At 44.0% G+C, this 13,157-nt stretch overlaps 1 protein-coding gene across 1 annotated transcript; it reads left to right on the forward strand.

Moving 5' to 3' along the window:
• Positions 1-489: 489 nt before the first annotated feature.
• Positions 490-6,747, forward strand: LOC102416182 (spermatogenesis-associated protein 31D4). Its single transcript, XM_025281653.3, has 4 exons — positions 490-970; positions 1,693-1,738; positions 2,312-2,372; positions 2,649-6,747. Exons 1-4 carry the CDS (start codon positions 773-775, stop codon positions 6,718-6,720), a joined length of 4,377 nt encoding a protein of 1,458 aa, XP_025137438.3. The 5' UTR covers positions 490-772; the 3' UTR covers positions 6,721-6,747.
• The last annotated feature ends 6,410 nt before the right edge of the window (positions 6,748-13,157 follow it).

The following is a 13,157-nucleotide window of genomic DNA, read 5'->3' on the forward strand; positions in this document are numbered from 1 at the left end:
CATTCTGTAGGAAAGATGGATTTAAGGACATATATGATCCTGAGGCTTCCCTGGTAGCTCAGTTGGTAAAGAATCCACCTGCAATGCAGGAGACCCTGGTTTGATTCCTGGGCAGGGAAGATCTGCTGGAGAAGGGATGGGCTACCCATTCTGGTATTCTTGGGTTTCCCTGGTGGCTCAGCTGGTAAAGAATCCGTCTGCAATGTGGGAGACCTGGATTTGACTCCTGGGTTGGGAAGATCCACTGGAGAAGGGAAAGGCTACCCACTCCAATATTGTGGCCTAGAGAATTCCATGGACTGTCACAAAGAGTTGGACACAACTGAGTGACATTTATTATGATGATGATGATGATCCTGAGTGTAAAAGTGTACAAGCAAAAATTCCAGACAGTATTTTAAGGCAGTGGAACTGGTGAGACCCAAGTCAAGTTTCTCAAACAGTAAAGGGATCCTAGGTAATATTTGGGTTATGGATGGGATAGGCAGAAAATTTTATTAATGTGAATATATGAAGCCATGAAAGGTTGGAGTTGGAAAATATGATGGCAGGGTAGGGCAGAGGGACCTGGAAGGCCCAGGAGGGGTGGAGTTGTCTGCTAGGCTGGTGGATGGGGGAGGGGCGGTGGATGCATTCTCTTCATGTTGTCCCCTCCCCCACCCTCAGAAACCCTTTGTGACTCCTGAGTTCTCAGTGATGCAGGCTTGGGACTATATTCAAGTGACTGCACTCTCAGTGCTCAGTAATCTCAGTCAGCCTTGTGATTCAGACAATGGAATTCAGAAAATGGAATGTTCTCTCATTTTTGAATAGCCCTACTGACCCATGTCTGAGCTTTGGCTCCACCTCCTTGGATATTGACTCTGACCTCATTTTCCTGTGTGGGCTGGGGTTGTTCCTTCTGTTCCTGTGGTACCTGGTGGGGTTTCCATGTTTGCCAACCTTCTGTAAAATTAAACGCATCCAAAAGGTAAGTAAGTAACCCTGGGTGCACCCCCAACAGAGATTCTTTATTGCTGTTTCCATTTCTATTCCACATTTTAAGATGAGTTTGGTTGGGTCAGAGAGACACCTAAGATAGGAATTTCAAGGAGAGGATAAAACTAGGCAGGGCCAGTGGTTCAGGGAGTACTAAGGCTTTCATTTGAAGCCCACAGACCAGCTGAGTGTTTGGAGGATTCCAGGAGAAAATCCCAAACAGTAATTCTGTGGCCCTGGGTTGGGTTATTTAGAGAGTTTTGGATCTCTGCAGGAGAACAGAGTTCCCCAATGCTTGATCATGAGTTACATTCTCCAGTCAGGCATCACTTGACCAAGCCTTCCTTTGTGCTGAGCTGGTCAGGGCAGCAGTGCTGAGCCTCTGAGAGCCTCCAGAGCAGAGGCTGAAGCCTGAGTTTTCAGGACCCAAAGTCCTATCTGAGGGACACAGATGTTGACTGTTAGCCTCAGATGCTATGCCCTCCTTAGGCAGGTGACTTCTGACTGAGACTATCAAGGGTGGGCTTCAGAGACAAAAGTCTTTCTTTGGGTTTTTTAAGGAAAAAAAAGTTGAAAACATTTTAAACCTTTAAAATTGACAAAAGGAAGGAACACAAAGATTAGAGTCATATTATTCCTGGATAATGAATATCTGAGTTTTCTAGAGAGGACTGAGAGAAATGAGCCCCAGCACTTCATTCTTTTCGTTTTCAGTGTCAGGGCAGAACCAGGAGGAGAAGGAAAGGTGTCACACTGAAAGGTAAGGCTCTGCCTGTTTCACCGGATCTCTCCAAGGGTGACCCTTCCTGCCTTTTCCATGAGATCCCAGGTCCGTGACTTCTGACGATGTCTGTGGCTAGATACCGTTTCTCTCAGAAACCAGAGGTATCTGGAGGGAGGCTCATGGGGAGGCAGTCCGAGCCTGAGACACTTCTCGGATTCCCTGTTATTCTCATGGCTCGGCATGAAGCCATGATGGACCTGGGCAATGGGTGTTTCCCCACAGGTGGCCATGTGAGATGTCAAGAGTCAGAACGTCTGTGTCCTGACTTTGTATAAGTCCTCTGACTTCCTGGATAACCAGATTGCTCTCTGAGGCCACACTGATCTCTGTGTTTCACATGGTGGTTTTGAGCATCACAGGAGATATAAGGCATGTGAAAGTACTACAAGTGAAGCAACATACATATAAAGTAATTGACCATTTGATCTCATCTACTAATTCTTGGGTCTTTCAGAGTCTAGTATCCCAAGGGTTTCCCATAAGGGGACTCTTACATTATACCTATGCTTCTACCTTCCTTACATGTAACCCACTCTCCTGGTTTCTCAGGTTGGAGATTTCACCAGATAGAAACAGAGGAAAAAACGAAGCTGATTTCTATTCTGAAAAGGTGACTAGTCTTTCCCCTTCTTTCCTGATCCCTCCTTAGTATGTTCTCTGCAATTCCTGGGATTCAGTGCAACCTACTGTAGTCACAGGACGGGGTAGCATAGGAATGAGTATGTGATGAAGGCCTTAAGGTGACAGTTATTGAGCATGTTGTGAAGTCAGGGATGTGGAGCAATATAAAGGGGCAGTAGGCTCCAGCCCACCCCTGCCAGGCCAGCAGGTCCCCCTTTCATTATTCTGGTCCTGGTTGCATCTTTGTACTTCCTGTCTCCTGCAGCCCCCTGGGCCGGCATGATGATACCATCCGCTTTCGTCAGCTCTTATGTCCAGATCCCTTCTGTGATGTGTGTAATAATGCAACTGCTGAAGTCAATTGGCTGCTGTCCCCGGAGACCCTGGAAGATTCTGCTTCCTCTATGTCACCTTTGGCTTCCACAGCTCCTGTGGCCGATTCATCATTGACTCTGTCCCCTGCCTTCTCAGCAGTCTCTCCAGGAGATCTACTACCAGCCTCTCTGCCTGAGCCTTCCCCGTTGCCCCCCTCCATTCTTTCACCTAGCTCCATGACCCCTTTAGCTGACTTTTTGTCACCCTCACCATTGGGTCACACTCTGGCATTAGAGCCTTTTACTTCCTTGGATTCCGAATTCCCAGTAGATTATTCCTCACCCCAACCCCTTGCCTTTCCCCCTCTCTTACCACATGACATGCAGACAGCAGATCCTGTTCTCCCACCAGAGGCCACTTTGTCTCTGAATACCATCTTTTCCCTTGACCCCACTCTTTCCCATGATATCAACCGCTTATCAGATTTGTCCCAAGCAATGAAGCCCGCTGATTCTTTTGCACCACCAACTCTGTCTGTTTTACCACAGCCAGACTGCACTTTAACTGTCACTCAGTCTAAATCAATTGCTATCTTACTGACACCTGTTCCTGAGAATTTGCCTACAGAAAGCCCTGGCATGTTGTCCACTTATGTCCCAACACTCACAGGCATTGATCATTCAAGCCTGTCAATTTCAGACTTCTCCTGGTGGCAAGCTCATGCCAAAGACTTAATCCCTTCCACGTTGGCACAATGTGATTTCAATCAAGAGTTTCTTGCCCTCCACTCTTCAGAGGCCTCTTTTGGTGGAGACCCTGCAGCCAACCTCATAGAGCCTGGTAATCTCTCATGTCTCAGCCCTGATGTCCTGGCACTCCTGGAGAGACAAGTACAAAAGAGGAGCGATTTCCTGATGTGGAAAGAAAAGGAAAAGAAAAAAGATTCTTTTCCAGAACAATTGAGGCCAGACTATCAACTAAATTCCTCAGGGATAAAGTTAGAGTCAGTTGCTGATAAGCCTGTGCATCAACAACCCCCATATCCTAAGACCTTGGAGGACCAATTACAGCAAAAACCTACCCAGCTCTTCTGGGGTCTCCCATCTCTACACAGTGAGTCCTTGCCCTCTGCTGTTCATGTCTCCAGTGACAATTCCTCAAACTTTATTTTCAATAGAAACTCAAATGCCTCTACAGGCCAAGAATCCCCAGGACTTCCCCATCCCCAACCTCTGTCCTTGCCTGAGATTCAGCCTGAATCCTTGCCTCAAACCCTGCCTCAATCTCAGCCCCTACCTCTCACTCAGGTCCAGTCCCAAGCTGACCCAAAATCCCCACTCCTGGTCACGCCACCCGGTCCTCTACCCCAGATTAGGATCTGTGGAGTGTATTTCCATAGACCTCAGAATGAATCAGAATCTCTCTCCTCATCTGAAATTCAACAGCTGGAATGGAACGTGTTGCAGAAACAACATGAAAGTTTGTGGGGTTTACCCTCTGTGATCCAAAGATCTCAGGAAGACTTTTGTCCATTAGCTCCTAACACTTCTCACCACCAGCACCCTCAGGCCCATGTTTCAGTCTCCATCCTTCCTGGGGAGTTTGTGCTCAGTGATGAACTTCGGAAGAAACTAGAGCATCACCTTCGAAAGAGGCTCATTCAACACCGGTGGGGCCTGCCCCGGAGAATCAGAGAGTCTGTGTCACTGATGTTGCCTCCAACTGGTTTTTTAGAGGCATCTAAATCAGAAAGCAGTGGTGGAGTCTCACTGATCTCTGTGTTTAAGGGTCAGAGTAGCAAACATGTAAATGTTGAATTGATTCAACCTGGAAGTTTCCATGAGAGAAGCTCGGAAATGCTCCAGCTAGAGAAAGATGTGGGGAAAGATCAGGAACATAGCCAAGAGAATGGACAGGAAGATCACCTGTTGAAAGACCCAAACAGCTCTTCAGATAAGGATCTGGGATATGACTCTGAGAAAAACATAAACATTCAGATCGTGAGTCTCTCAGAGAAAAATTTAAGGGTGTCAGCAGAGAGTCTACAACTTGAAAATGTCCTAAAAGTACATTTGAGTAAGAAGTTTGAGGAAATAAATGAGGGTCGACTTCCTGGGACTGTGCATAGTTCATGGCATGCCATCAAGCAAACATTGATTCTTTCTGCGAAATCCCACACCGAAATAAAAGAGAGAAGTTTGACATCATCAGTGGGTGAGTCCTATTCCTTGAATACCTTCCAGGACCTGACTTTTGTTGATCCCAGTGCACAGCAGATGCTGGAAGCACATATTAAAAGGTTTCGTATGAGGATGTTGTGGGGCCTTCCTTCCAAGGTCCTTGAATCCATACAAATTTTTAAACTGAAAGATGCCTCATCCCAGTCCTTGTCCCATGCCAGTTTTTCCTCCTCAACCAATTCAATTTCTGAGGCAGACTCCAAATTTGGGAGCTCCAAGTCCTTTAGAAGAAGCTCTCAATCTTTCCATGGAGACAAAGTGGGAACACTCTGCATCACAGGGAGAGGAAGTCATAGACAGGCGCAACTAGCTGACAGATATCCCCGAAAGCTGCTTGCAAAGCAATCTGGAGCCAGATATGAGCCAAAGTATAAGAGTGTGAGTTCCAGTGATAAAGGAAAAATGCAACAGGGCAAAAAGGTGGAGAAGTCAGAACCTGTTTCTATGCCCAAACTGTCTAGGGAGATATTCAAGGCTGAGGCGCTTGACACTCTTCAATTAAAAACGAATGACATGTTGACAACCAACAAGTCAGGGAGCTCCCAAATAACAAATGTGAATGAGAATAAAGTAGAAACTACTGTGACCACTAAAAGCCCCCCACCCAAACTACCAGTTCCCCTAGATCCTAAATGCTTATCCCTTAAAGAACAACTGTTCGATGAGTTAAAGTTTAGATTGGAGAAGAGGGAACAGAGCCAAGCTCAAGGTCAACCCACGGACATGTCCCTTGCTTCAGATAACTTGACTTATAAAGCTTCACTGACTCCTGCCCAGGGCGTCTCAGGTGGGGACACAGGAGAGTCCCAGGTGCTGCATGTCCACGTGGAGGACAGAGGAATCAGGATGGAACAGCAGCAGGAACCCTGGGTCCCTAAGCATGGCTTCCAGAGGTGCCAGGATAAGAATTTCCCACCAACTGTGAAGAGAGTGAGCTCCCCAGGGTGCAGAGCAGAAGAGCTAGGTGGAGGGGATGCAGGGCTGGGGACATCCCAGCTTAGGAGGACGAGTTTCCCTCCTCAAGAGACGGTACTAGAGGAGATGCTTGTGAGCAAGTCTTCCCAGACCTTTTCAAAGAAAGGACAGTCTCTTCCTGAAGGCCATATCAGAAAAAGAATGAAGCACTTTTTGCAGTGGCTTTATCCTGGGGAAAAATGCAAAAGGAAAGAAGATCCCCAGGAAAAGGGCAGCCCCATATCAAGCGTGCAGAGCAGAGGCCTAGTTAAAAGTAGAGCTGCTGCTACTGGATCAACAGAGGCTCAGAAAATCGTGACAGACATCGGGAAGTTCCTAGAGGAGAAACTGGGGTATCAGCATGCATTAGATGCCACTAGCTCTCAAGAGGACCCTCCTTCCCCGGTGCACTTTGGGCAATCTCAACAAAAGGCTGGAGTACAGGTCCACACAGAGCCTGTCCGGGGACATCCTTTCAACTCCAAGGCTCCCTCTAAAGTGACAAATACCAAGTCCTGCCACCAAGAAGCTATCTTGGCTGGCCAGAGCTATCCTCCAAGTACAAGACAGATCAGAAACAAGAAAAGACAGCCCCAGAAAGCTGTGGCATTTAAGGACCAGCAATTGTATCAGAAACATCCCCCACCAGTGCCCCACAGGGAGCCTGTGCCCCACCCAAGCCCCACCCACAGGTGTCAAGCTGGCCAGGCCCGTCCAGCTGTGCCCACCACTGCTGAAGGCACTGTGTTCAGAGATCTGTCTCTACTGTTTAGACAGAAAACACTTCTCCAGAATTTCCAAGGAGGAAAACTTCCCATCCAAAAATAATTCCTTCCTTGTGGAGAATGTTGATCCTTCCCAATAAATGTTTCTCTAATAGTAAGATGTCTTTTCTGTGTACTGTGTTGAGGGCATGGGTTTGGTAACTCAGGGATTATATTTAAGGGAAGAATATAGTTTTGCTCTTACTTACTGCTTCCTTTGGCTTTGGTGCAAAGGTGACCAGCCCTCTGGAGTTCTTGTTGAGAAATAGATACCATGTACTCCCCACTCCCACCCTCTGCAAAAGACCATTTCCTTCTTGATGACATTTGAGGAGATGGGCTTTGTCTCCTGCCTCTTAGCTTAGCCTTAAAGAAAATGTATAGTAGACCACACACCTCCTTCACTGAATGTTTTACATCCTTTAGAGAAGTAGGAAAGACAGGTCTTCTATATCTGAAGAGGCTTAAGGGCGGGTTTACTTTCTGAAAATATTCCTGAAGAAGAAATAAATCTTAATCATTATTGAGAACTCAGTGACCAGAGGCTCCTACATGGAGCTGAATCCCTTGAATGGCAGTGTTTGGGTGTGGATGTTACTGTACTGGATGCTGGGCTGGTTGCCAAAGGGTCCAGGAATAGCATAAAACCTGCTTAAGAATCTGTTTCACGTGGGTCATGTTAATGTAATGTGCTGGTCAGGAAAGCATACTTTAAACTTGACATTGAGGTTTCCCTATGAGAAAGACACTTTGGGGAAGTAGTTCCCTTCCTTGGGTATTTTTTTCAGGCTGCTCAATTGATGAATTTTTTTTACAGAGCAAAATCACCACTCAGCTGTCAGTGGTAGGAATGTTGACTAGGCAGTCACCTATCTTCCAGGGTAAAGTACAGCTGAGAGTAAGGAAAAGATGTCTTAAAGTGAGACATCTTAAAGAATGTACTTGCTGGTGGAACAAAGGTTAATGCCTCATTATTCCCATACTGTGACCCTGTCCTGCTCCCCTACTCCTCAATCTGATCCAAGCACCACATGCTTGAGGCTGACCAGAGAACAGCACAGCACACTGATGCTTTATACCAGAAAGGCATGAGGGCATCTTAGAGTACTGAAACAGCATCTCCAAGGATGTCATCAAGATGGCATCCCCCTCTTTGGGGAAGGTGATGAAGGTGATTATGGTGCTTTCCTTCCATCTATGTTTGATGGCAATATACAAGATACTGCCCTTACCCTTAGTGCGTATAGTTCACCAATCAGGATTAAGTGCCACCTTTAATATTAATAGTCTTGGTGGAGCCATGGTAGACCTCCCCCAGAATACCTGCAGCTCATGAACCAGAGGTGAGTCCTAGAACTATGCCCTGGGGTTATAGATATTTGGGGTTCACCATGGACCTTTTTTTGGCCAAGGCTGCACACACACCCACCCTTACAAGGAGGTCTAGAGAGGGAGGACAATTCCACTTGTGCAGACTGGGACTCAAAAATCTGGTGAGTAGCCTAGTGAACACTTAAGATAGTTTTTCCAGAAAGACTTGTGGATGCTGGGTGTTAAAACAAAAAACTAAACTAAAATAAATGTCCACTACAGCCTTCTCTCAGTACTTTTATCTTATCCAGAGTTATGACATTGATCCTACAATATCTTAAGCTTATGGTCACAGAAAGAAGGCAGATTCTGTGGAGGCCCTGGGAGAGGGACAAAAGGTGGGATGGGGCCTAGGGTGGGGAACATGAGGAGGTGAGGAGCAGTGGAGGGCACTGACCTCCATGTAGATACACCTGTCAATAACCCAGCTTCCCTATTCCTACAATATCTCATTTCTACTTCCATCCCAGTGCAGTCACTGCACACTGTAGAGCTTATTACTAGAAACACTTCTGCCATCTGGAATAATAGTCTGACATGCCACCCTTTGGCCTCATCCCCCTTATCCTTCCAGCTTATAAACCACTTGCTAATTTTTCAGCATCAGGTCATTTTCCCACTTACTCTTCATCTGTCCATCAAGCTCTTGCTTCTTTTTCTTCTTCTCCAAGGTAGGTTTGATGGTCTCTCATGTAAGCAACATTTAAAAAGCTCTACTACAAACAGGCCCCATCCAATCACCTTTAATCCTTCCTGCCTGGTAAAATTAACTCTCTCTGCTTTTTTCAGATTCCTATAAGTAGCAGATCACTATTGGATTAAATCTCACAATCAGGTCTACTGATGCCACGATAAATTCAGCCCTAACACTACTTGGAAATAATGCATTCATTCCTCAAATTCTTATATCATGCTTACTATCAGGTGAACAAAACAAATGGAGCTTAGCTGTTTCCTAAGTCCATTTTCTCTCCAATGCTACTCAAATCTATTTCAAATCTCCTTTACTTTCTTCAAATCTCCACTTGTTCAGCAGTTGTGCCAAACCACATTCATAGAGGAACTAGTAGCCATGAGATGGGAACTTTTCATCAAAAACCCTAATAAAAACAAACCCCCAAACCCACTCTCCAATTTCTACTTTCCTTCTTCTTTCCTGTTACATGGAAATAAGTTTTTCTCCCCCAACCTCAAAGGAATTACATCTCCTGAGATTTTCATATTGAGACAGCTAAACTCTAGTCTTGATGGACTGATTCAACCTGGCCAGGAATCCTTTTGTTCCCTCCTTTTCCTTACGAGTTACTCAACATCTTTTATTATTTTCAAAGCTTTTCATATAAAAATGTTTAAATGTGCACAAAAGCAGAATACTGTAACATCCCATATATCCCTCACCCAACTTTCATAATTATCATTGGCATGTGTGATATGTCCCATCTTTTACACTATGATTAAAGTGTAAAAGCCCATTTAAACCTCTTCTTATCTACCTCTTAGATATATGCTATATGCCCAATTAAAGCTCTCATAATTCTTTGATCTTTATAACCTGTGGTAACTCTTATTCACAACAGATGTACACAGCACTGGTTACAAAAAGGCATTGTGCTTTATAGGCTCTGGCAATCAGTTCTGCTCAGCGTTTTAGTCAACGCCAAGGAGTCAGTTGAGTGGATCCCTCCTTCAACCCCATTCAAGAAGCAATCTTATAGACCAAATTGAGCACACAGTATTGCTGTCCCCTAATCACACAGTAACTATAACATGCAAAAAGTACAGAAGTATTAAACTGTGCATATTGATAAAGATTTGACATTGCTATCAGTTCAGTTCAGTTGCTCAGTTGTGTTCAACTATTTGCGACCCCATGGACTGTAGCACTCCAGGCTTCCCTGTCCATCACCAACTCCCAGAGCTTGCTTAAACTCATGTCCATTGAGTCCATGATGCCATCCAACCAGCTCATCCTTTGTCGTACCCTCTCCTCCTTCCCTCAATCTTTCCCAGCAACAGGGTCTTTTCCAATGAATCAATTCTTAGCATCAGGTGGCCAAAGTATTGGAGTTTCAGCTTCAACATCAGTCCTTCCAATGAATATTTGGGACCAATTTCCTTCAGGATTGACTGGTTTGATCCCTTGTGATTCAAGAGACTCTCAAGAGTCTTCCCCAACACCACAGTTCAAAAACATCAATTCTTTGGCACTCAGCTTTCTATATAGCCCAACTCTCACATCCATACATGACTACTGGAAAAACCATAGCTTTGACCAGATGGATCTTTGTTGGAAAAGTAATGTCTTTGCTTTTTAATATGCTGTCTAGGTTGGTCACAGATTTTCTTCCAAGGAGCAAGCATCTTTTAATTTCACGGCTGCAATCACCATCTGCAGTGATTTTGGAGCCCAAGAAAAAGTCTGTAATGGTTTCCATTGCTTCCCCATCTATTTGCCATGAAGTGATGGGACTGGAAGCCATGATCTTTGTTTTTTGAATGTTGAGTTTTAAGCCAACTTTTTCACTCTCCTCTTTAACTTTCATTAAGAGGCTCTTCAGTTCTTCACTTTCTGCCATAAGGGTGGTGTCATCTGCGTATCTGAGGTTATTGATATTTCTCCTGGCAACCTTGATTCCAGCTTGTGCTTCATCCAGCCTGGCATTTTGCATGATGTATTCTGCACTTAAGTTTAAAGCAGGGTGACAGTATACAGCCTTGATGTACTCCTTTCCCAATTAGAAAGCAGTCCATGTTCCATGTCCGGTTCTAATTGTTGCTTTTTGACCGCATACAGATTTCTCAGGAGGCAGGTAAGGTGGTTTGATATTCACATCTCTTTAAGGATTTTCCACAGTTTGTTGTGATCCACACAGTCAAAGGCTTTGGAATAGTCAATAAAGCAGAGAAGTAGATGTTTTTCTGGAACTCTCTTGCTTATTCAACGATCCAACAGATGTTGGCAATTTGATCTCTGGTTCCTTTGGCTTTTCTAAACCCAGCTTGAACATCTTGAAGTTCATAGTTCATGTACTGCTGAAGCCTGGCTTGGAGAATTTTGAGCATTACTTTGCTAGCCTGTGAGATGAGTGCCATTGTGCAGTAGTTGCAGCATTCTTTGGCATTGCCTTTCTTTGGGATTGGAATGAAAACGGACCTTTTCCAGTCCCGTGGCCACTGCTGAGTTCTCCAAATTTGCTGGCATATTGAGTCCAGCACATTCACAGCATCATCTTTTAGGATCTGAAATAGCTCAACTGGAATTCCATCACCTCCAAGCTTTGTTCATAGTGATGCTTCCTAGATGAATTCACATTCCAGGATGTCTGGCTCTAGGTGAATGATCATAGCATCGTGGCTAGCTGGGTCATGAAGATCTTTTTTGTATAGTTCTTCTGTGTATGCTTGCCACCTCTTCTTAATATCTTCTGCTTCTGTTAGGTCTATACCATTTCTGTCCTATTTTATGCCCATCTTTGCATGCAAAATTCCCTTGGTATCTCAATTTTCTTCAAGAGATTTCCAGTCTTTCCCATTCTATTGTTTCCCTCTATTTCTTTGCATTGATTACTAAGGAATGCTTTCTTATCTCTCCTTGCTATCTTTGGAACTTTGCATTCAATTGGTTATATGTTTCCTTTTCTCCTTTGCCTTTAGCTTCTCTTGTCAGCTATCTGTAAGGCCTTCTCAGACAACCATTTTGCCTTTTTGCATGTCTTTTTCTTGGGGATGGTCTGATCACTGCCTCCTGTACAATGTCACAAACCTCCATCCATAGTTCTTCAGGCACTCTATCAGATCTAATCCCTTGAATCTGTCTGTCCCTTCCACTGTATAATTGTAAATGATTTGATTTAGGTCATACCTGAAAGGTCTAGTGGTTTTCCCTAATTTCTTCAATTTAAGTCTGAATTTGGCAATAAGGAGTTCATGATTTGAGTTCAGGATCAGCTCCTGGTTTTGTTTTTGCTGACTGTATAGAGCTTCTCCATCTTCGGCTGCAAAGAATATAATCAATCTGATTTTGGTACTGACCATCTGGTGATGTCCATGTGTAGAGTCTTCTCTTGTGTTGTTAGAAGAGGGTGTTTGCTATGACCAACCAGTGCATTCTCTTGGCAAAATTCTGTTAGCCTTTGCCCTGCTTCATTTTGTATTTCAAGGCCATACTTGCAGTTACTCCAGGTATCTCTTGACTTCCTACTTTTGCATTTCAGTCCCCTATGATGAAAAGGACATCTTTTTTTGGTGTTAGTTCTAGAAGGTCTTGTAGGTATTCATATAACCATTGAACTTCAGCTTCTTCAGCATTAGTGGTTGGGGCATAGACTTGGATTACTGTGATACTGAATGGTTTGACTTGGAAATGAACAGAGATCATTCTGTTGTTTTTGAGACTGCACCCAAGTACTGCATTTTGGACTCTTTTGTTGACTATGAGGGCTACTCCATTTCTTCTAAGGGATTCTTGCCTACAGTAGTAGATATAATGGTCATCTGAATTAAATTCACCCATTCCAGTCCATTTTAGTTCATTGATTCCTAAAATGTCGATGTTCACTCTTGCCATCTTGTTTGACCACTTCCAATTTACCTTGATTCATGGACCTAACATTCCAGGTTCCTATGCAATACTGTTTTCTATAGAATCAGATTTTACTTCTATCACCAGTCACATGCAAAACTGGGTTTTTGCTTTGGCTCTGTCTCTTCATTCTTTTTGGAGTCATTTCTCCACTCTTCTCCAGTAGCATACTGGGCACCTACCAACCTGGGGTGTTAATCTTTCATGTCATATCTTTTTGCCTTATCATACTGTTCATGCGCTTTCAAATACATACAACAAAATATTTTTCTTGTCACACAGTTAAAATGAGCTACTGTGTTATGATTAAACATAGTAGATCAAATACACTTGCTTATTATTATAATATCTTCTCAAATACCATTAAAAGAGTAGATGAAAAGAGGCTCAACATCACTAGCCATCACGGAAATGAAAACCAAAGTTGCTATGAGATAACATTTCACACACACAGGAATGGCTATAATCAAAAAGTCAGATTCGAACAACTGTTAGTGAGAATTAAAAAAAACTTGAACCCTGATACACTGCTTCTGGTAATGAAAACT

Source organism: Bubalus bubalis, chromosome 3 (genome assembly GCF_019923935.1).
Source record: "Bubalus bubalis isolate 160015118507 breed Murrah chromosome 3, NDDB_SH_1, whole genome shotgun sequence".
Taxonomy (NCBI): domain Eukaryota; kingdom Metazoa; phylum Chordata; class Mammalia; order Artiodactyla; family Bovidae; genus Bubalus; species Bubalus bubalis.